The 24,768-nt window shown below is 44.0% G+C and overlaps 1 protein-coding gene across 14 annotated transcripts in view; it reads left to right on the forward strand.

Annotated features, from left to right (window-relative positions):
* RBFOX1 (RNA binding fox-1 homolog 1) overlaps positions 1–24,768 on the forward strand; it is a 1,452,832-nt gene that overhangs the window by 1,403,279 nt on the left and 24,785 nt on the right. For all 14 annotated transcript variants that reach the window (XM_044233296.1, XM_044233305.1, XM_044233301.1 and 11 more), the window contains 2 exons: positions 2,344–2,383; positions 12,498–12,562. In XM_044233296.1, coding sequence (XP_044089231.1) covers positions 2,344–2,383; positions 12,498–12,562 — 105 coding nt within the window. The remainder of the gene's footprint in view (positions 1–2,343; positions 2,384–12,497; positions 12,563–24,768) is intronic.

The following is a 24,768-nucleotide window of genomic DNA, read 5'->3' on the forward strand; positions in this document are numbered from 1 at the left end:
TCAGTTTGTGGGAGCTTATCGATGTGAGGATGTTGGACCACCTTTTCTCTTTGGTTCTCCATCTCCTAGATGTGGGATGTCCGAGTCCCAAAGGAATTTTCTATGGCGGATGGTGGAGGGCCAAGCCGGGCACAGAGACTCCCCTGCTCAGGAAAGGCTAAGGCCAGGGCCTGTCTACAGATATGTAGACAGAGGCATTACTTTCCATGTCGATATTAATATGTAGCTAAAATATGAGTCTTTTGTTCACCCCTGGATCACTTTCTGTTCGCTGGTGCCAACCTCCTTGCTTGTGGCTTTGCGGGCAGCACCCGACTGCGTCCTCCTCTGAGTTGACCACTGCCTAGCCTCTTGCCCCATTTTACAGATGAGCACGTGATGCTCAGAGGGCTTCAGTGACGAGCTCAGTGGCTCACAGCTGCTGGCTGGTGAGGCTGTGACCAGACGCGTACGTGGTTCCCATCTGACTTGGCTCTTGAATGCTGACCTGTCTTTGGAGGAGGATGTTGGGGGAGCAGGTGTTCCCAGCAAAGGCATACGATGGAAAGAACGGGGCAGAAGCAGAACCCGTTTCTCCACAGCTACACGACTCGCCTCTAAATATTTGTCACCCAGCAGACGAAATATATGTCACTCTCCCCAGTGTCCTCGGGTCTGTTGCAAGTCCTGCTGGCAGAGGCTGGCCCCCGCCTTCTGACCCCCCCGCAGACACACTGTCTTAATGTTGGGAACGCTGAAAGCATAGCTCAGGACACGGCATACCGCAGCATCTCAGATGAGGGTTTTAGGCTGCTTGACAAGTGCTCTTGTGAACTGTGGTCCTCTCCGGTCAAGGTGAAAACAGCCGAAAGTAATTCCTGCTAACCTCCTTAGCGTGTGAAGTCCCTGTCACATTTTTAAGGATAATGGTACTTGGGGATCTGGCCAATCAAGTCTGAAAAGCTCCCAGAAGCGCTCTCCAGGGTTCTCCAGCAAACCAGTGTCACAGCTGTGTGTGTGTGTGTGTGTGTGTGTGTGTGTGTGTGTTTTTCAAGTGCCTTCCTCTGGCTCCATATGCTTGGCTTACCTCTGGGTCCGCTGCTCCTGAAACCTGATGGCCCCGCCTCTGGTAACCAAAGTCGCGTTTCTGTTAGAACCCAGTTCCCTTCGATGGTGGGGCTCGCTGGTCTGTTGTCAGAATCGTAAAGCATCTTTGAGCTCCATGGGGAGATCTCAGGGAAGGCTCTTAATAACCACTACCACCCTGTGGAAAACATACATTTGGTGACACCTGCTTTCCTAGTCCGTCCTTCCTGTGCTCCTCCCGGAATCTGCATGTGGCATCAGGTCTCCGTGCGATTGTCATGAAACCCACTGTAATGCTTGGGAACTGCGAGTCAGTTTCCCGCGATCACATGGCTGTAAGCTTTTCTTCCTGGCCCTTTCACTCAAGGTATACCGAGAAAACTCTGGAAAAGTCCAGGAGATTTTCCGCCTCCTGTGAAGTCCTTTCTCTCCGGAATGACAGTTCGGATGGTGACAGGAGAGCCACAGTGAGGCCAGGGCTGTTCAGTCATAATGTGGGGCTTGCTTGGCCTGGATATATTTTAGAAAATCATACGCAAAGTACATGTATGTGTATACGTGTGTACACGGGAGCACATGTATGTACACACATGTGCAAACACGCCACTGCACACCTTTTACACCATATACGTCCGTCTTCACACACACTTATGCACATGTTACAGACACACACATCCACCCACACATACAAACACATATTTTCTTGTACACACGTACACACATGCTCACACACACATATAATCAGAGATATTTTCCTACATTTGCCACCAAAAAAGTGGCACCCAGAATTACCAAATATAATACTGTAGGGTGGGAGACCGTAGAAGAACTGTTCTAGAATCATCCAGGCCGTCCGGATGCAGCAGTCTGTCCATCTACCCTTTATCAATCTTATATTTTAAATAGGTGATTTTCTTATACCCCTGCGGGGAGCTCTGCGATCGGACTGAATGCAAACTTGGACCCTCCTGTCTGTCTAGGCCTCTTAAACTGCCCTCCCCCTTGCATTTCCACACCCCTTCGTGAAAGAGTGGGGAGTCCGGTGTCCAGCATGCCACCACATCCTGATTCTGGGCCAGCACCTTACCCCAGCCTAATTTGCTCGGGCTGACAGAGAACTGTTGTCTCCAACCTCCTTAGCCAATGTGAAAACTTCTCCTCGGTTCCTGTGTTTCGGATCCCGTTGACCAGACTAACTTCGCCAGTGCGGGGGTTGGTGTGTCTGCATGGGGAAATGCACTAATACGGATGTTTCTCTTTGTGTGTGTGCCCTTGCAGTGTTGTTTACCAGGATGGATTTTATGGTGCAGACATTTATGTAAGTACTTACTACTGTGCATGCCACCCCTGTTTCCTCCCAGAGTCATTCTGTTTACAAGTTTGCTGCCAGTTTCCTCTTCATGGTCTTGGGACAGGGTCCCCGGGCGGATCCGCAGGGCAGAAGACCTTTTCCCGCGGCCACCACGGCTGCTATGGGGAGGCACTAGCTCCTTCGTTCACTTCAGAAGACATGTCCCCGAAAAGATGCGGCGTTTCTCTGGTGTCAAAGACTCTCCCCCGACCCCCCCCCCCCAAAAAAAATCGCTCGAAAGTTTTCAGCATGGTCCGTGTGCTTGCGGTATAATATTTGGGATAAAAGCTGGAGTTACCAGCCATAGAGGGTTAAAAGATATTTTCATGGCGGCTTTTCTTTTTTTGTTGTTGTCCCATTAATGCGTTCACTTGTTCATAGTAATAGCTCTAGAAATAACCCCTCCCACTCCCTCTGGATGATTTTAGCCAGAAGCATCTCTAACAAGATGTATGCCAGCCTGACCACGAAACCCTATTTTCTTCCTTATTCTTTCCGTTTCCCGCCCAAACCATTACCGGACTTAGAAGTGTTTGTTGAATTTAGAATTGTTTATTAAATGGTCCCACCTTTTTAGACTTTTCGCTTTCAGAAAAGAGTAGGGTGGTTCTCAGTGGGACCCCAATTAAACTTACCTAAATGGATCTAGAGGCATTTTTTTTCTCCTACATTGTGATATTAGCTACAATGTTAGGAACATAACCTGGCGTAAATGCAGCTTAAAATATGGGCAGGGCCAGGGGCTGTTTTTTAAATCATATACTTTTTTTGTTACAAGTGACCTCAGATAAGTTCACTGGAATCCTATTTGTCATCGTATAAACTAGGTAACAAAAATAAAACCATACTTATGACCAAATTGATAGCATTTACTAGAAAAATGGGAAAGACACTATTTTCTTCCTTTTGAGTTTCAAACAATCACAAATTTGAGACACAGTGTTAATCTTCATCAGTGATGCATATAGTTGAGTTCTGCTATCATTGTACCAGATACACTTATTATAATCTGTGGGTTAGTTTTTTGAGGGTTTTTTTTTTCCCCAAAATAAAAGGAACAAACATCCTGCACCCGGTAAACAATGAATTTCTTATTTCTTATGTAGCTTAATCCATGCCTCCAAATATCCTCTTTAAAAAACAAACAACTTTCAGTGCATACCATTATAAATAGAGAGGCAGACTGGGGCTGGACGTCTCGAGCCCATTCACATCCTTGGAAACCCAAAGAACCCTACGTCAGTCTGCACCCTCCCCAAGGTAGCCTTTAGGTAGAGCAAACCTCTTGGGCTTTCTTAGGGCTTTTTTTTTTTTTTTTTTTTAATTTGGGAAATAGGAAGATGAGAAGAGATGAAAAATGAGGGGGAAAAGCAATCTACCAAAAACAAAAACCCCAAAACACCCAAAACCAAAACTCTCTCCATCAACACCCACCAGTGGGAGTAGGGGGGTGTATGTTGGTAAGCCTAGCTGAAAACAGAGATAGCGACTGTTTATTGAGCGTCTGCATCTCTGTGTGCCTCAGTTTCTTTATTTGTGAACTGAGAGCAACTGGTTGAATTATTAATTTGTGCCGTTCTACGGATCTTCCCCTTGGGTGTCTTTTGCTGCCTCCTAGATGCCTGAGTAGCAGGAAGGAGGAGCTGCCCAAAGGGAGAGTCTGTCGGATCACGGACATGGGGAAAGGAAGCTCTAGGAAGAGGAGTGGGCAGGTGTGTCTGTGCCGGTCGGCGCTAGAGCCTACAAGGGAAATCCATGAGAGCAGAGCAAGTGGAGAGAGCAGAGACCTGCAGGAGGGGGCACCTGTGCCAGCTTCCAGACTAAGGCGGGAAGATCAATTCCGTTCAAGGAGAAAAGCTACAAAAAAGTCTTTAAGTTCCTTTAGTAGCTTTTGTTCCCCCCACCCCCCTGAGTCATCATCTCTGCGCCAAGCCTGCCGGACGCAGTGGCGTAGCCCCCGCAGGTGTCTGGGCGGTGCGTGCAGGGATTCTGTTGGGGGGCGGCCTTTCTTGATTCTCTGATGCTCCGCTTCCCGGTGTCAAGGTTTAGAAGACCGTTTCTCTCGTTCTTTGCAATCCACTCTTCTAACCCCCCCGCCAAAATAAAATTATATTATTTTCCCGCTGTTCATATTAAATGACAATAAGATTTTTCAGAGGGTGTTTCCGAATAGGCGGTCAGAGTTCAGAAGCACTTACTGAAATGGCTTGGAGGCTTGTCAACCCAGCACTTGTTTCTGTCATCTTTCCAAGGAGACAACTTAGACCTTGCAAACCTTCCTGATTATTTTGCTCCATGTAGGATGGCAAGCCTGGTGTGTGTCTGTGGGGCACAGTGACAGACTAGACCACCTGTTACGGCAGCCAAACAAGGGCTCATCAATGGCCTTATGTCCATTTCAGGGAAAGAAAGACTATGAATATTTCCTGCACTCTGAAGTTTATGGAGCAGGATTCCTCTTGGCTAGAAGTACCTTACACTCTGGAATGTGCTTTTTCAACCTACCTCCCCTGCCTCCCTTTCAGTACTGGTCTGTTCTGATGATTGGTACTGTCCCTGGGGCACCGTTTCTTAAATGAGTAACAAGGTTCAGAGGAAAAGCTTGTGAGGTTCTCTCTTATTTAAAGAAAGTTTCTGGCTTGCTCCTTTAATCCCATTAAAACTGTGCTTAATAAGTAGGATGAGGGCAATCCTGAGAGGTCCTGGGACATGTGATAGACATACGGTCACCTCTAATAGGTTTAAATGTCCTCTTTGATTTTCACTTTACTGGGTCGAGTAGTGAGCTACTTCTGTCCCTGCTAAGGACGGCACAGGCAGGCCACCCTCTAGCTCTACCTGCTCAAGTGCTACCCCCCTCAGAAGCTGTCCCAGCACACGCACCAGACCACGGCCTCCACCCCTGCTCTCTGTCCTGCAAGTCCTTTCCATCCCTTCCCCACCTGATGTTGGAGCCCTTGAGCATTTCTCAGTCCCAACAGAGCACATAGGGTTTGAAGGACCTGCAGGGGAAGCTCAGACTCTGGTCACAGGGGACATACTCAGGCCCATTGTGCATGGCCACTTAGTAGACAGGATGTAGCAGGTTTTGAAGCCAGGAAGGTTGGCAGCATAAAAGGTCATTACCTGGGTCCTTTCCACTCAAGGACATGCTGCACACACACACACACACACACACTTTTATTTCAAAAGATAGGAATTTAGCTTACACAACTAGCCTGTCAAATCAGCAAGTTCACCATGATTACTCAGTGGTGCACATTGAAATGTTTTTTTGTTTTTTTGTTTTTTTTTTTTTTTCATGAGAAAGTGAGTCAAGGTAAAGAAAAAATATATAGTAGTAGTGATCCATGGGCTTAACAGCCTGTTTGAAAAGTTGGAGTGGAAGGACCAAGTCTCCTGGGCCTACAAAGCAATCTGCTCTGTTTGGGGGTGAAAGTCTGGAACTCATGAGACCAAAATGGCCACAGAGCTGAGAGTAACTGTGGCTTAAGTCCATTTAGCCCGACGTTTGTCTTCCCCGCTCAGGGAGAGAGCCGAGGGTATGGCATTGGATCAAGAGATAACTATTGAAAATGGAAAGAAGGCCATTATAATAGAGCTATTTAAAAAGAAGGTACTAAGTGGAAACTGGGGTGGGTTAGTGATGGGAAAAAGAGAAAAGAGAACAGGTGGGGAGAAGGCAGACAGAAAGAGAGGACCACTGATAGCGGCGAGAAATGTTAACCGTGTTCCCTTTCCATAAGAAAGCCCTAACTTTCCACCCATCCGTGTAACCACAAGGCTGGTACATCTCCATGAGACTCCAGTGCCTGTTCTCATGATTTTTAAATTCTGTTAGGGCAACACACAGAACCTCTCCAAATAAACCCAAGTCCTTATTCCTAGGACCTGACTTTCAATGGGAGTTGACTACGAGTCCGCTAAGATGAGGAGGTCAGTCAGTCTCCAGGGGGGCAGCCGCCCACCAAGGAGTTAAGCATTACTGTGTGGGACAAGAAGGTCAGCCCTTACTGCCTGGCCTCCCCCTTGGACCCCCAGAGGGGGAGGAGTTGCCTCCACCCATTACCTCCAATTTTGTTTTCAGAGGGGAAAACTTGGCTTTGGAAAAGAGATGAAATGTTTAGTCCAGAAACATTTCTCGACACTGGGGTCTGAGCCTGCGTGATCTGGCTTCATTCAGTGCTTAAGCCCAGAGCCAACAGGGCAACCTTGTTGCCCTCACTGAGCCAGACTCAGAAATGCAGTGAAAGGAAAGGAGGAAGATGAGAAATCAGAGCATAATGGAGAGGATAATGGAATAGGTGGGTCATGGGGAACAGTATCTTTTGACTTGAAACTTTCCAATAAGCAATGGGAGAGAGGGAGAGAGGCCTAGAATTTTGACAGGCATAGGTCCACAGGCTTAAATTTATTAAATCTAAGGCCAAGTGAAGAGTAACATACACACACACACACACACACACACACTCACACCCCTTTATAAGGCAGGTTCCTAAATCTCTTCCGGTTCTACCATCTCGATCTCTGCTCTAGAACAGTATCTGTTCTTATCAGTTTAACATTTCACTTTAAACTAGAACTACTCACAAGAAAGATTAGGCTTGCCCCCCAAAACTCTCACACCCAAAAATTGCATCCTATCCAAGGGGCTCTACTTGAGATTTTATTGGTATTGGATTGGAATGAGGTTGTGGCATGTCCACGTTAGATAGATAGATGATAGATAGATATGTCAGCAACTTCTCTAGACACATGCACTCACACAGTTTTTCCCATCATATATATTAAAAGCAGCTTTGGTAGCTCAGTGTAATTCATTCATTCACGAAATTCAGTTGCACTCTCTGTTGTGACTCGATATTCAATTTTTAAAAACAAAGGTATTGATACAGTCTTAACTGCCCCAATAATTAGGCATCAAAGCTAAATCCTCTGGTATTCCAGATAACTCTAATCATGAAATAGAGAAATTTGAAGTAGTTAATTTGAACTGTTGCATTATGCTTAGAAGGATAAGAAGCCATGAAAGTATCCTTTTTTCTTCTCTAAAACTAAACACAGGTTGTGGTACAAACACAGTCAGTAGGGTTAGATCCTCACCTGCTCATTCTGAATTCTCTGGGTTATGGAGCTCCGCAGCTAAAACCTCCTCCTCTTGTTTCGATGGGTCATTCTCGGATCTTAGGGACAAAAGACAAGCAAACTTGTAAATGAATTGCTCTGGAATTTCTGTCTGACTTATGCATTTTCTTTTATTTATTTCATTTTTGCATTGAAAACATTACATTTCTGTTTCCTTATAGAGTAGTGTATCAAGAGCCTGTGTATGGCAATAAATTGCTGCAGGTATGAAATCCCGACTGGTGGAAAACCTCATCACTATGATTGTGGGTTTGCTGTGAATCCTACTAACAAGACGATTCTGGGGAGGGGAGATGTTCTCTAACATAGAAGGAGGAAAGACTTAACTGAATTTTCCAGTTTCGATGTGAATGCTTCTAGAATAGAGATGCGTACCCTCAGATTCCCCTGTTTGCTAGATCAGGAGTGTATCAAAATGGAGATTCTGACATGGCTATAAATTTCCTGGCTTAAAATGCATCTATACCCAATTAATATAAACTCATTGAAAAGACTTGCAAGGTGTCATTGTATCAGCTGTCTCGGTAACTTTGTAGTAGGTTCTTGGAGTTAACTGCAATGGTTAAACAGAAAATGTATTCATCTTGCATGGAGGGTCAACATCGCTAACGTTAACTTTCCCTGGTTTCATTGTAGCTTCTTATAAATTTATCGCATACCCATTGCTGTAGCTTTCAACCCTATTACTCACTGCTGAAGCAACCCCCAAATGAACCAATTTGTAGGAAGAAAAAAGAGCAACACATCTATTGGAGTGTAGCTGTCCCAACGAACATTAAAACTGTCAAGTAAAATGAAAGACAAATGTAAAACTAAGAATCATCAGTGGGAGTTTCAGTACATGGACTTCCCTGTAACATGCGGTTCCCATTTCTGTTCTGTGTTAAGTCAGTTAAGAAAGTACATTCTCTTTTAACCATGAGAATTAATCAAATTGTAAAGAGAAATCCAGTACAAGAGGGGGGGTCCTTGGATTGAGGAGAGAACAAAATAATTTGAATTCCCAAGATCAACTTTTATTTTTAGGTTTCAGGAAAGCTGGTTTTCATTGCCACACTCCAAAAACAGCCAAATGTATGATGCAGATAAATTAGGGAGTGACTATTTATGTTTAAGCGTTTCATTTTCCAAATGTTCTTCTGTTTTTTTAGTAAAATGTGTATGTACCAGTATATACCAACCCACCTTGTAGATTGCATGAAGTGAGATCTTTGGGTATTCTCAGAAACAGGGAGGCTGCTGTCTAGGATTAAGCCCTTTGCTACTTATACAGTTAGGCGGAAGCAACATACACACACACACACACACACACACACACTACAGTACTACCTATCCCCCATGTCCCCACCAGCACACAAACATTTCACCTCTTCCTAAGTCGTTTGGCTATTAGAACTTCTTTTTTCAAAAGTATCCTCTAAAGTAAAAAAAATGTGATTTCCCTTGCTAAAGGACTCTGAGATGCACTGAGGGTCCACAGGGCTTGTCAATATTGTTTTAGAAAGCTCCACAGATGAAGTAGCCAGTTTTATTTAATTTAATTTGGCATTTCGCAAACCTATTTGGTCACAGAAAGTTCCTTTTCCTTCCATTGTTAGTATCCCGTGAAGTGCATTGTTGGAAATACTTTGTTGGAGAACCATTAGAGGTCTCCCATCACTAACTTGCCCCAACCTCCAGAGGTCCCGCTAGCAAAGGCAATGTTTCCGACAATATGGAGTCGGGATCTTCAAGGCCACTTCTGGTGATGGTGGCAGAGGTGGGAGGGGGGAATTCATAATGGCCTTTCAAGAGTTACATTTTATATAAGGTCTCATTTATAGCTTGCTGCCCACTATGTGTAAAACGAGGATATTTTATGAATAGGGAGCACAGAACCATGTGGTGCTTGCATTTGGTTTGGTGGTGGGGAAAAAAAAAAAATCTAATGGTCAAGGACGCATTTCTGTCCTAAGGTCAGGAAGACCGGTTTGCACATGAACATGGTTTGGTGCCAGCAAATGGAAGGGAGCGCTCCTTTTTCAGACATTAGCACAGAACCTTGCAGGAGCTGTGGCTATGCTCAGCGAGCTGCAAAATAGGGAGCAATAAAATTGATTAGAGTCACCTGTTAGAAAGGCAAATTAAAGCAATTTGTATTTTTTGATCATTTTACAGTGTATGCACACATACACAGAGTTAATACACAACTCTGTTATTCCCCTAATATGGATTCATACAGAAGAAAAATCGCAAAAGAAGACCGTGCACATGGTGGTGTCAAGCCCCCTGACCCTTTTCTTTCTGTGCTGATGACCTATTGGAGGGATCTCTTAGACCCCTCCGTGTCTGAAATACTGTCCAGTACTGAAACTGTCAGCTCCACATGACCCTTGATGGGGAAAGTCAAATTAACTCAAACCAGACAGATTAAAAATTGCAGTTTGTTTCACCAGCCAACATTTCAAGAGTTCAGTAGTCACTCAAGGACCAGTGATGACTGTGTTGGACACCTCAGGGGCAGAACATTGCCATCACCACCAGCATATCCACTGGACAGGAAGGAACCTACTGCTCAAGGTCACAGTCTCTCCATTGGCTCCACAGACCTTGGACAACTATGACCTTGAGTCTTAAATAGGGAATGCTGGTGAACAGATTCCTAAATACCCAAGACCAGGATGTTGTCAGGGCATTGACCATTGGGGCCTGTCTTGCGTAGAAACGCACACTTATTTTAAATGGGCAGGTCTTATGAAAATAATGGAGACGATGGGTTCTTCCCAAGGTGCCATGGTCAAGCACGTCTGCCGGGCAGAGGAGTCCCAGCTGCACACACATCCATTCCAGGCTCAAAACAGTAAATACCGACTGGTGGTTAGTGAGGTCCATTTGCCTTATCTGCTGTTTGCACAACATTTATCACACTGGCTACCCACGTTCCCTAATGGAAACAAACGTGGAAGTTGGGGACCCATACAGAGTTCAAATGTAGAGGATGTGCAGGTGGGGGGGGGATGTTGCTAGAAATCTTTGCTGGGACCAAATTCACAGTCACCAAATCATGACTGATTTACATGGCCTTTGATGCAGATACCTTCGCAGTGGCTTTTGCTTTCTACTCTGGAAGAAACATACACACACACACACACACACACACACACACACACACTTTTTTTTTTCCATCCAGGCTTTTGGCTGGTGGCACTTAGCACCTCCTAGCAATCCGCGAGCCAACTCCAGCCCCTCCCTCCCTACCTCACGGTTTAATACACACATCTGCACACCTGTGTCTGTCTGGACGCATCATGAAAGCCTAGGAGATGGACAAGCAGATAAAAAGAAGGACTCCAGAAATCTGGTGACCTAATTTCCCCTCAGCCCATCATTCTGTATCTTGAGCTTGGTGCTGGTGTGACACCCGCTTTGGTTTTACAACTCCTCAGCACATTTAATGAGTTTCCCCATTCCTAATTAGAGAACATGGTGTTTGGAGCACCAGGTGGTCTCTGGCTAAGACCTCGGTTTTTGGTTTTGTTTTTTTTTTTTAATACTGCCTCCAAATGACTCCAAATGATGGGGTGTCTTGGATTGTGCCTCCAGGGCTGAACCAAAGGACAAATTTCTTTAAGGACAAACTAGATTTTTTGAATCACTATGTAAGTCATGGCAGATCGATTCTGAAAGTTAGAATCCACATTTCAAAAGCTGCTCTTTACAGCATCCTGTCCTTATCTTACCACTGGGCTGTCCCCTAGGCATGAAGCTAAGCAGAGTAATGTACTCCTCATTCCTGATTTTGTTGTTAGACCCTCTCCGACACGGGAGTAGTTTGGCTGTTGGGGGGGGGGGTGTCCTCGAACCCATCAGTCTGTTCAGAGTTGCCCCTTCATGGTAAGGGTGAGAACTGTTGCCTCAGAGGATTGTGGGACGGTGAATTCTAATTAGAACCCAAGCATCCCCTGTGTTATGGGTAGAGACTGGATCCTGTTTGTTAATTGTGCTGAAAGCAGTCGACAGTGGTTGATGTATCGCTGTGGTCTGCTGAGCAAGAAGCTCGGTTATTTTCACAGTTTGATAATCAATGCTCCGCTGAACACAATTCCTTTCAAATATGACCATTTGCTTGTCCTCTGCTTAATTGAACAATTGCAGTAACTGGTACATGGAACTAAATGTTAATTATTTTTTTCAGGGTTTTTTTTCCCCCTCTCTTAATGATTTTATTTACAAATTGGAAAGCTTTATCATATTTTCTGCACCAAACAAATTCCCTATCTGCACCAGTGTGATATCTTTAGCGGAAAAGACAGAATTTTTAACAAGTGCTCACCATTCCATTTTTTTAAAAATAATTATGCAACACTTAGAAAGCGAAACACAGCCTTCTTTAATTGCTTCAGTGGTTGAATAGCTACATAGGCGAGAGATGACTAATAAACTTTCCATCAAAGTGTTTGTTTGGTTTTTTTTTAGAAATATCAATGTAAGACAGGAGGGCATTAGCTCAACCTATGTTGGATTTTTAAGGAAGTCATCAAGGAGAGTTTGAATAAGATGTAAGTTAGTGGCTAATAAGGAAAGGCAAAGCATAATCATTTTTGAAAATCTGGAAAGTTCAGCAAAGTATACAGAGTGTTTAGAGAATCCCCCGTAACCCTCCCCACCCCAACACGGTCACCATTAACCATCTAGGTACGTCTCTTTAGAAGGGTGTCTGGGTTCCTCCTCTGGGAAACGCTTACAACCGCTAACCTTTAACATCCAGCTGGGGTTGGTAGCCAAGCCCCTGTCTCTCCAGTGTGTTTGGTACTTCTGCTTTGGTACTAAGCTTTCATTAACCTCCACGTTAGACTGGTAGATGTGGGTTACTGCTGTTCTGGTGCAGCCTCACAGTTGGGCGCCCCTGAGTTCGCCTCGTCTGCACTCCTGAGTCCGATTTCTCCTTGCGTTTCAGGGTGGTTATGCCGCATACCGCTACGCCCAGCCGACCCCTGCCGCTGCCGCTGCCTACAGTGACAGGTAAGAGTCTCCCTCCTCCCGCTTGACAACTACCTGGAAATGAACTTAGCTGGTGGGAAACAAGATTCTCGTCTGGTTCTGGTGCGCATGCATGACTGCTGGGGAGGCCGCACCCCCAAATCAGGGCCCAGGGTGAAGGCGAACAGTGCCACGTAGAGACAGAATGAATCATCAAGCCTAGACCATCCTAAACTCTCGCCCTCTCTGCTAAGACCCAAAATGCTATGTTTTGTGCCCGTGTAGTTGCTTTTCCGATCTCTCTCAACCCCTGCGACAGCGTACCTTGCATGCACACACAAACTGTCCCCGCACAGCCCTCCCACGGTCTTCCGTGTAAGCAGCAACCATGGTCTCTAGCTCCTAGGACGAACACCAGAAGAGCCGGCAGGTTTTCCTCCACTTCAGTCACCCGCTTCCCTTGTTTTTTCTTTTTTCTTTTTTTTTTTTCACACCCAGTAAAGCATTCCTTCTGTTACCTCTTTTTTTTTTTTTTTTTTTTTTTGATCCAACACGAAGGAATGGGGGAGATGTACCTGGCGTTCCTAAGGAGGTTCACTCTATCCAGCAGGGCCCCGTGTCCAGACCTACTAAGATAAACCAGGTGTATTTGTAACGCGCACCTCGTGTTAAGACTGGCAGTGGAAGGGGGACAGAGAGGGACTAAGAAATGCAGAAGTCAGATTGGATGGCAGGGGTGGGGGCCAGGGGGTGGGGAGGAGCTCCGTTACCCCTTGCCCAGGCTTGACAGATGACTTGGTTTCTGAAATGGCAAGCCACAGCTATTTTCGTGTAGGTGCCTGGAGGGGAGGTGGGGAGGGCAAAAAAAAAAAAAAAATGTGCGTTTCCATATTTGAATGCTACCCGTTGGCTCTGTTTTCTGAGGACATAAATGTGAATGTTCAGAGGCTCTGCATGTACAAATGTCATTGAGGGTGCTTATTTTTGGTAATGACTCTTTTAATTTAAAAATACGTCTCATGGATAAAACAGTGACGGTAACGATTTGCATGTGTGGCTGAGGCATGCTGGGTCAGACAGGTAAGCAGGCGGTGTACTTGACCCCCGAGTCGGAAGTGTCAGCGGACACTGGTGCTCCTTCCTCCCTGGCCTGTTGTGACTTAGATCCTCTCCCGGTGTGCTGCGGTGTGCTTTCTCTGCAGCTCCATTCCATTTCCCACGGGACGGGTCATTAGCTCGACGTAGCTGCAGATTTCTTCCGAGGTAGAAGAAAGCAACATCAACTACTGAACCCCCAAAAAACGGCACTTGGAAAACCCCATGCATTCACTTGTTTGCAATGGCTCTTGGGCGAGATAGAAGTGAGATCTGCTCTCTGGTTGCATGTAGCTAGTATTACCGTTTCCTTATAAACAGCCCTAACAAGTTCTCGAGGCTGGACGGAGCCTCCAAAGAAATCCAAACACTTGTTAAGATGCAGTTCTAAATACATAAATTATCCATTGACCCCACATCCTCTTGCCAAGACGCAAAATATGCTTTTATATACGTTCCTGTCTTCAGTACACTTGGACACTGGATTAGGAAATGAGAGAGGGTCAATAAAGCTCATAAGACTGATGGCAATCTTGAAATCCTAGAGCTCATTCTACAAATGAGAAGTCCTAATGCTATTAAACTCTGCACACTGAAGATTCGCAAAATATCAATTGTAATGTGGTTCATCTACAACCCTTAATTATTTTTATGAAAATATCTCTAGATGCTAAATTCTCAAACACCCACTTTGTATATAATTATAATCATAGTGACTTTAGCCTGCTGTATAATTATAAGAATCTTAAACAGATTTATTTCTTTGGATTTTTATCTTGCTTCTCAGCATAAATGCATCTTCCCCCAAGTTGGAAAAAGGTTAATAATAAAGATATAATTTAAATTGCTTTCTTCAATAATACCCATCTAGATACTTTTAAAAAAATAAACAATATTTAATAGTATTCTTAAATAGAATTACTTGAGAATCTGGCCATCTCTGTTGGCATTCATTTGAAAATTAAGTTAAAGTGTTGCTGCATTGGGGGTCACCCTGTACAAATGTGTGTATAGAATCTGTTATTTTAACATTATTGAGACTTCTCATTGGCAGTGGGTCCTACCGAAAATTGCCCTCGTTCTTGGCTTGGCAAATCTTGAATGAGTCTACAATTCCCACATTAGTGTAATCGTTTCCGTGGAAGAAACCAAGTAAATATACTCTTGTCCATGTAATTGGCCTCTTGCTGTTTATGAAAGAAATGTACATTGGGTCTTCTTATCTGCTGTGGAAATTGATTACCAGCCCTCTTTAATTTGATTAGAAGCAAGACACTCGCCACATATGGGATTATTGCACTGAGGTAAATGCAGTAATAGGCAAATCACCAGAAACCAATCTTTAAAATGATATTTCTGGTACAATTTATAAAGCATATTTATGACATGGTGGTCCTTCCTTATATTTCCAGTAAGCAAGTGAGAAGAAGGAAGACCCGTCCCTTTGGTAGAAGACACATACTTGGGGAGAATGTGAAATTATCCGAATAGCTTTTGAATCTGGATGAAAGATGCCAAGTTTCTAGACTTTATCTTGGGGCATTTGTGCAATAATTTGTTTTTACATGATCCCAGCTTAGTATTAGCCATGATAGATTCTGGGTTCTTCTTGTCTAGAAGACAAACAGGATGACAAAGAGAAATAAAACTTCTTAACCCAAAGAAACTCCTTCAGAACAGGAAACAAAATTGGCAGGAATTGAGAGCGTTTTGGTAATGCTCACTGGTTATCAACAGGACGAAAAGAGAAACAGCCACTAACTTCACTTGTAGCCATGAGATTTGCTCTTCAGGAGTGTAGAAAGCAAGAGAAGCTTGGTGTCCCCAGTTGATAGAATTTTACCTTTTATCAGCACAAATTAAGTCCTCATCACATTAAAGAGTCAGGGACCTTTGGAAAATATTGAACTCCAGTAACCTCAGGACTGTCCAGAAGGTCCTTGATGGACACCTCGCAACTCCCTCCCCATCATCTTCTTGGTTAAATGATCACATGTGATTATCTGGGAGCACCCTGAGAGTTGCTGAATGCTGACCTCCAGAATGAGGACCATCTGGTGTGGGCAGAGATTTCCCCCAAAGCAAGAGACCTGCCCGGACTAGGTAATTTGATAGTTTCCCTGACAGATTTAATGAGAATAGGCAAACATCTCTCCTTGGCATTTAGGAAATGTGTGGAAAGCCCCCTGACTTCACCAAATCTTCATTTCTAACCTCCCTTTGACTGAGGGAAAGCCCACGGTCCAGACTCTCCAAGGGGATTGTTTTCTGAGCTTGAACCGATCAAAGCATGGCAGTGGGGCCGACGGTCATCTGGTCATTGCATGCACTTGGTGTTGCTGATGTGTCCGTGATGCGTTCTGGATTCGACAGGTCCATCACATGAGCTCAGTGAATGGCTTGCTTGAATTAAGCCTGGGGCAGCCTTCTCTTTCCGGACTGGCTCTTGGTTTCGTTGTGTTTTATGACTTGGTTGTGGATGCATCTGTGAACAGCCGAACCAGGAGGTGGGGCGGGAGGAGACATTCCCTGTTCAGTGACTCGTGCCACAAATATTTGGGGGTGTATGTATGATGTATATACGGCTTTGATGAAAATGTTCTCTCTCCAGAAAGGCAGACATCTGTCATGCTTGTCCTGCTTGCTGAACCTTCTAACATCTCCTAACAACCAGTGCATGAGAATGTCCCCCACGTTAGGGCAGAGGGGAGCCAGATTCCAGCAGCTAGAGAAGAAAGTAATATGGGGTGGTTCACTTGGCAGTTTCATAATGATCCTGTTGTGCTGACGGCTCCCAGGGCCCATTTCCTCTCGCACATGAGACCTCCATTCCCTTTCAAGAGCCCCCAACGTCAGGAGCTTTGGACAGACAGGCTGCACAGTTGCCCCTAGACTGAGCAAAAGAGACAACAAGCAACAAGGTTTTGTTTCTTTGTTTTATTTTCTACCTTTTTTGTTCATTTGTTTTTTGAGACCTTAACATTTCATCGGAAACATAGTATTAGACTGTATCATGTAACCTTGCTATTTTTTGACAAAATGGTAGAATATTGGCAATTTCATAGCTCAACTTAATAGAAACTCAAGGAAAATGCCCTAGTATCAGTTTTCTTGTTCTCTGTGTTTGGAATATAGAGTATATATATATATGTGTGTGTGTGTGTCTGTTGTGTGTCTATGTATACATATACATATGCTAAGAGAAGCATGTACACAGACAGACACACACACACACACCCATGCCTCAGGCCCTCACAAAGGACTCATAAGAGTCTCTAGGTAAATCTTATCACACAGAGGTCAGGACTTACCAAATTCAGGGAGTCATAAGCCCCATGCTAGAACATTTTTTTTAAATGTGATAGTCATAACCTGTGAATAAAAGTTTCTATTTCAGAGACAAATAGATTAGCAGTTCTTTCTTAAAACTCAGGAGGCATGTGTCTGAGGTCATGGAGAATTTGGTCTACTCCAATTTAAATGTATAAAGTTGACTGAGAAAAAAACATACACGGGTATGTACATAGATGGGTGAATGGATAGACAGTTGTGTGGGAGGGCGAATGGGAAGAGCGAGCAAAAGAACAAAGAGAAAGAGGAAAAAGGAAGGAGGAAGGAGGAGGTAAGGAAAGGGAGGGAGGGAGAGAGGAAAAGAAGGAAGAAAGGGAAAGAGGGAGGAAGGAAGGAAGGTGGGAAGGAAGGAGGGGAGAAACATTGCTCTGCCTTCTCCTCACATTTTATCATAAGTGTAGGCTCTAGAACTAAAGATAGAGAACGGAACTGTTTACCTAAAGCCTCCGTTTTCCTTTTCCCAAAATGAAAAAGTAAAAGAATTTGTGTTGATTTCCATGTAATGCAGGGACTCCCTATCTATTTTAAGACTCTTGACTTTCTGGATTCAGATTAAATAATAGAGAAATGCCGTCATTAAAAGAAGGCTAGTAATTACATTTAAATTGAGGTAGCATATTATCTGGAGTCCTTATCAAATGATACAGACTAAAGATTGAGGGCTTGTCAGCTTATAGAGCACATGAACATCCTGAATGGAACATTTAAGTTACCATTGGAAGGGTTTTTTTGTTCGTTTGTTTGTTTTTAATTTTGTTTTGTTTTTGTTTTTATTTTTTTGCTTTTTGGGTTTGTTTTTTTGGTTTTTGATTTTGGGGGGGGTTTTTTGGTAGAAAGGTTAATTTAAAAAGTACTGTTGTACTTCAGGGACTTAAAAATCTTACTTTTTCTTGCTGTGGCGTAGAATACAGAAAGCTGCTTCTGTGGATAACGCAAATCCCTTAATGAGGGTAGACAATGCAAAGCAGAGGAGGGAAGTAACCGTGTTTTCCCCAGCCCTGCTGTCTGAACCAGGTTCAACGGGGTTGAAACTGTTTTCGGGTGAAGAATCAGCGCTCATTCTTTGTGATGTGTGCTGGGCGAGATGAGATCTCGGAGATCGCATCCTGGGTTTTGGTGAAAGCCCTGTCTCCCAAGGCCCGTTCGAGACCTGGTGACTCCTTCTGATGACCTGTTTACCGGGTCGCTGGGACAGGAGAAGGACCCGGCCCCATAATGTGAGCAGGTTTTAAGCTCCCTGGTCTGCAGACCCATCAGGCTTTATCCGGGCTTTTTTCTCCGATGCCATGAAAAGAGCTTTTCTTTTAGGAAGGGATGACAGCATGGTAGCTTTGTTTTGGTTTCTTTCTTTCTTCTTCTTTTTTTTTTTTTTTTTTTTTTTGAAGTAGGCTCCATGCTGGGCCTGGAGCCCAACTCGAGGCTTGAACTCACAACCCTGAGCTCAAGACCGGAGAGCAAGAGTTGGATGCTTAAAGGACTGAGCCGGCCAGGGGCCTGTTGTTGTTTTTCTTTTTTCTTTCAATTTTGCTTTTAGTGTTCTTAGTTGGCAAAACAAAAGCTGGCAATGGTGTGGTGGCTTCCCTATTATCTTTCATTTACATTTTCAGTTATTTTCTCTGAGAAATCCACCATTGAAAAATAGAGTGAGTGCATTCTAAGCCTCGGTGATTGGCGAGGCCAAGACGGTGGTTCTCGGTTGAGTAAGGAGCTGAGGGCTCGGTTCCTGGAGGCTCAGAGCAGACAGAAGTGTCTCTGTCCCGTGCGTGGCATCTCCCAGCTGAGACAAAGATCCGGGGTCAGAAGGTGGTCGGTTTGGATTCGATTCTGTGGAGTCAAATCACTGCAGGAAGCCTCAGTTATGTCTCTGGACCTTTGTTGACGCAGCCTTCTTAAGGTGGTTCCTGGTTTCAGCTCTTTATCTTTTCTGCTATTTTCAGATGCCCTGATGAGTTCTCCCAGGTTCTGCAATTTGAAAAAACACACTGTGTCAACTTGTAAAAGAAATGTAGCAGAAATGAGTCATTAATGTCTTTGTTTATATCCTGTACCCCAGTGCTAGGAAAGCACGTCCAGCTTTTTAAATTAGAACACCACTTTGGAGGAAAAAGAAAAAAGAATATATATATATAATATAATAAATAATATATATTATATATAACATATTACATTTATATTTATAGATAGATAGAAAAGTATGTAGTGTATTCTTATTTTTATTTATATGCTTGTTCTTTTTGGTTTAAAGTTCACTTTCTTAACTGATTCATTTGGGAGTTGTGTTCTGTGAGTCAGGCTCCCCCCAGGAGGAGAGACTGAAGCTAATTATTCCAGGCAACTTTAGGGTAACTAGAAAGAAACCTATGTTGCCTGCGAGTTTTCCATCACAAGGCACACACCCCAGGTGAAAACAAATTTCTTAATAAAACTCTCAGTAGACAGGACAGCGCTCCTGTCACCATGTTCACGAGATAAAAGTGGAGGACTTGAGTATTAGCAGGATCTTACTAAGACTTCCCGAAGTGTGCTGTAGGAGGTGTGCAGTCTTGGACTCAGATTGTCATCTATGATGATGGTTACACAATCGTGGTCTGCACAGTCCCACCAGCCGCGTTGTGCACTGTGCTAATCTGCCCCTCAGATGCTGTGCTGTTGAGCTGTCCGCTGCACCGGTGCTGGACAGTGGATGTTGCCCCTTCATTTTACAGCTTAGGGAGCTGAGCTCGGTAGAGCTGAGCGAGTTTTTTTGGCTCAGTCTGAGAGCTCAAGTCTGTGCCCTGAATCTCAAGGCTCTGTGGCATCTTAGTGGAGCAATCTCATAAAGAATAATTTCTTGGCATACCGTCAGTTCATCTCTTAGGGGCGTATGGATTCCACATTACAGGGTGTTTTGGAAGTACTGAGACTGTAGCTGTGAAAGATGTGGCACCTGAAAGGCACTACACGGAGTGTACCTGTGTTTACTTTCATGTACCTGTGTTTACTTTCATGTAATCCCTTCAGAGCTTTGAATCTGGACGGCAGGCATGAGCATTGAGGAAACCAGAAATCTCTAGGTTACATCAGTTCCACCCGAATCTCTGAAATTCAGGGGTTTGAATCTGTTATATCCTTAATGGATTCTAGAGGCACTCAAAGAGTTTAGGAAGAATAGTGACCAGATCTGCTCACCTGGGTGTGGTGTGGACAAGCCTTTAAAAACTTGGTAGGTAGTTGTATATGCGAATCAAATTCTTTTTAAGGCAGGGAGTTGCAGGGGTAGTTTGTTTTGTTTTGCTTTGTTTCTGTTTGTTAAGTACAAAGTTACTTGAGGGGAGGGGCTACATGAGCCTGCCAATCTGTCCGTTCTCTGGTGTTCGGATTTTGATGTGTCAGCTTTCTTGGAAGTAAGCAGACCTCTAGTACCTTCCCTGCCACTTTTGGGTTTTTTTTTTCTTTTCACCATGTAGATTTCTATTTTTGAAGTCACTTTTTTTCAGTAGTGTCCCTGTGTGTCAGGTACCATGTAAAACTTGGAACAACCTGATCAGATAAGCAGGGTCATCAGGGTGACCCTAGAAGTGATTATCCAGAATGTCTCGAGATAGAGAAGGGATGCACTGTTGTTATTGACGAGTCCGGAACAACAGGTTTCTACTGGACTGTCCCAGAAAGAAGCAGGACATGTGTGGTCCCCTCAGGTGGATTCTCCATGTGCTCTGGGACGTCCGAGGATGGCACTGTGAACCCAGTTTCCATCAGTCCAGGTCCTGCGCTGTCTCTTCCTTCTTCTGCTGTTGTTAACAAAGTCCAATCAAGGCATGTTTGCAGCCTCAAGCAGTCCTAGCTAAGACATGGCTTAGTGATGAAAAAGGGACTCGAATTTCCTGCTCTCAAACCCATCGGTAATTTATCTATTGTCCCTATAGATCAAATAGTTCCCAGTTGGCATTCACCAAAAAAAGTTAATTATGCTTTCTGACAACCTGCCATGCAGATCGACAATGATTATATTTGGTAAAAATTGAGATGGTTCTGAAATCGCAAAGGAGAGGACGTATAGTTCTTGATGGTGGCATCAATATGATTTTTTTAAACTCATGTTTATTTATGGACACAAAGCTCCCAGTGTCAAAAAGAAACATGGCTGTTACTGGTAGATTTCCTGAATTTCTCTTATTTTTAATTTACAGACATGTGTCCCCACACACACACATTTAAAGAAAAAGTGCTCAAATTTTGGTTTTGAGAACTAATTGCCTTTGGTCCATAATCTATGATGGCTTCCTAACAACTGTTATGCGCTATTGGATGAACATGTATGTAATTGAAGCTGTTAAAAAAGGGTACCAAGACTGTAATAGTCAACAGACTGGACCAACAAGGAGTTGGGGAGACATTAAAGGAAATTCCAAACCCAGTAGACCATAGCTGTCACAGCCATGTGGGTAGACACTTTTGCCAGTGACGAGACAAGATGGAACAAGTCCTTTGGTCATGTCATGGCCTAATTACACACTTCTCGGGCTGCAGATCATTGACTTGATAGGCCACAAAGAAGCAAATGAAACCCATCCTTTAAGTAGCACCATTAGGGTCCTTCAGCTGTGAAGGGTTTCAAGCAGGTTAGAAAGCCTAATGCTTTCTAGAGGCAGGTCAGAGGCCTCCGATGAGAAGGAGCAGATGGAGGCCCCTGGAGGGACCATTTGCACGGTATATTCAGTGCTCTCTTCCTGGAAGGCAGCGTCCCCACCAAGGAGAAGGGAACAGACACACGATACAACCTTAGTGGATGACTATGACCTATACTGAAGATGCCCCCCTTTTTTGCCTTTTTTTTTTAAAGTCATTGTGCTTTTGGGGTGAGAGGTAATTTTTCACTAAAATTATCCAGTATTTACTTCTAAGTTATCAAAAGAAGTTCTGACCCTGTATCTATGAAGAGAAGTTCACATTCCTTCCCAGTAGAACCGATTTCTGTTTAAGGGCGGCCTCTACGTTATTTCCATGTCTAAATGTGGTATGTACCTCTGGACAGTCACTAGACAGAAACAAATGACTTCTCATGAATCACAGTGATTGATTCCCCTAGAATTAAATTCTCCTCAAAACCATAGTGTATTTCATATTTAATTCACACACACACACACACACACACACAGAGTAGGGACCACTTTCAGGAATTGGATGATAGTTTGGAGATGAAAGGTTGAGGGAACCTCTGTAAGGAGGAACTAACTCATGAATTTTGTCATTGTTCCTGGGCTGATTCGTGCCACATTAGGATGTGTGAGTGTTCCAACAGATCAATAGATTGTGGGGGGATGAGACATAATCAAAGCTAAACACCCTTCCCTTTAATTATCCTAAAATGGAAATGCTTTGGCCCTGAGCTTATAGAAATACACCCAGCATCTGGTAATCTGGATCAGTGCTTCCCACCACGCTCACAGGCGTGGAATCCCTTCACAAAGAAGACCATGACTGTTGGATACTTTGATCATACCATCAATCCCCGACTCTGTTCGTGGTCCCCTTTTGTCATTTAAAACTTTAGACTGCATTCAAAGAACGGGGCTTATTTTCCTCCCCATGTCTGTGTAGTTAGAGGGTGTGCAGACTACCTTGAGCTAGTGGACAGTGAGCTCAGGGAGTGGGCGTGGGTGCAGGTTAAACCTGTGTCCTGGACACGGTCAGCCCCACAGCTTTCCCAGAATGGTGGACCATTTCTCTTCTAGTCTTTGGATTATTTTCTTCAATTTCTCCATGTCAAACTTAGAACAAAGGACAGGGAAAGAGTGATTGCCTGAGTCTGTTCTGAAATTTCAAGATTGGAGTGGTCCATTGTGAGGGTTCTGAGCACCTTGCTCTGCAGAACACGGTTCCGAGACCACCTGTGTTGACCTCCCTGGGAGCTTGTAAGCAATTCAGATTCTCAAGCCCACCCAGTCCTGTTGTATCAAATCTACACCTTCGAGACCCCTGGGCGGTGTGTATGACATCTGAGAAGCAGCACCATGGAGAGCAACATTCAATCCCACCCCAATATTCAGTAACTAATGTTGACACTCCAGGAACCTGGCAGGGTGTAGGAGAATCTGTCTTAGCCAATTGTTGGTTTCTAAGCCTCTCTCTACTTTCCCTTCCTCGGTGAGAAAGTAAGAACCTCCAATAGTTGCGGGGTCCTCGTAATCTGTCTTATGGGAACGTTCCCCCCTCAACTCCTCTAGGGCCACCATCAGTCATTTTCTTTCCCCCAAAGACCAAGGTGTAATGAGATTTCTCACTAGCATTTTCTCATTGATCGCATAACAGACCCACATGAATGTAAAACATAATCTGGAATAGTCCCATCAGGTCTGTCTCAGATTTCCTGAGCCTCAGTTTCTTCATCTGCTAAATGAAGACAATGATACCAATTACAGTCAGAAGGAGAGGAAACTGAACGTTACTTCGCAATTAAAGGAGGTGGTGAAAATTCATGGGGTTCTCTTACTCAGCTGTTGATTGACAGATATTTTCAAGCATATGGTATTAGTTGAAAGCACTGACTGTACACAAACAAGAGGAAGCAAATAAAATTAAATCCACTTGAAAGTGGGTGTCGCCTTTAGACTGGGCAACCTCTAGGACCCCCATAACACTAACATTTCTGGGGAGCCGTGTTCGCTCAGCTGCCCACAACCTGTCATTGCTCTGGTCCAGATGTGAGGCAAATTCTTTTACGATCACTCTACGTACTTTGATGCAGCAACAAATATTTGCTGTTCGTCTATAGAATATGACCAGAGACTTAGATTTAACAAACTAACTTACTACAAGCAAACTTACTTACTCAGCAAAATTAACTTACTACAGAGATAATACAGGCAGGCTAACTGACCTGTTTGATCCCAACTACCTCATCTTTAAAGTGGGGCTAATGAGTGATGCCTCCCTCATTCGGTTATTACTGAATTAATGGTGACCATGAGCAGAAATCTCCTTGAGTAGCCGGACACTACGTGACACTCTGGATAATATAACTGTTACTATTACTATTACCAACATCGCTAAACTACAGGCATATTTTGTTTTGCTCCTGTGGAAGCAGGTTTTCTGGCTTAGAATCAGCTTTTGGCCAGAGATGAGTTTTTTTGTTTTGTTTTGTATTAGAATGTTGACTTCTAGAAGTTTTAAAGGAGGGAGACTTGAAATTTGCTGAGAGTAGAATTACGTGTTCTCACCACCCGCAAAGGAAGGTGACTGTATGAAGTGAGGGATATGTTAATTACCTTGATTGTGGTGATCATTTCACAATGTGTTTGTGTATCAAGTCATCACTTTTTACAGCTCTAAAAAAGCCCATTGTTCAATCCAGTTATGTTCAGTTTTTATTTGTGGAACTTACCTCAGTAAAACTGGACAAAAAATAGTTTGGGGAAAAAAAAGTTTTCTGAAGAAGCAACTGGGAATCATGAGGTCAAATAGTCCATCTTTCCTGTCGGTGGAGGAGCTCCTCCCCTCACAAACTCAACCCCTGTACCTCCAAGGCTGTAGATTTCTGTACAACCAGTTGCTCTGCAGAGAATTACTTTTCAAAATGTTAAACCAAATCTGCCTGTGTTGCTGTCTTCCCAAGACCACTGGTTGAGAAATCTAATGCCTGGGGTGGCCATGGGTTATAGGAATCCCCCGGGGATCTGTAAGGTTCTGGACCTTTCCACCATCACACTAACTTTGTTTTGCCTGTAACTCCTATATGGGCGCAGACCCCCTCAGTGTGGTCTCTGTAGCCTCCAGAGCTTCAGCCTGGACACCCCGTGCTCCCCACCCCACCCCAATCC

This window comes from Neovison vison, chromosome 14 (genome assembly GCF_020171115.1).
Source record: "Neovison vison isolate M4711 chromosome 14, ASM_NN_V1, whole genome shotgun sequence".
In the NCBI taxonomy this organism is placed as follows: Eukaryota; Metazoa; Chordata; class Mammalia; order Carnivora; family Mustelidae; genus Neogale; species Neogale vison.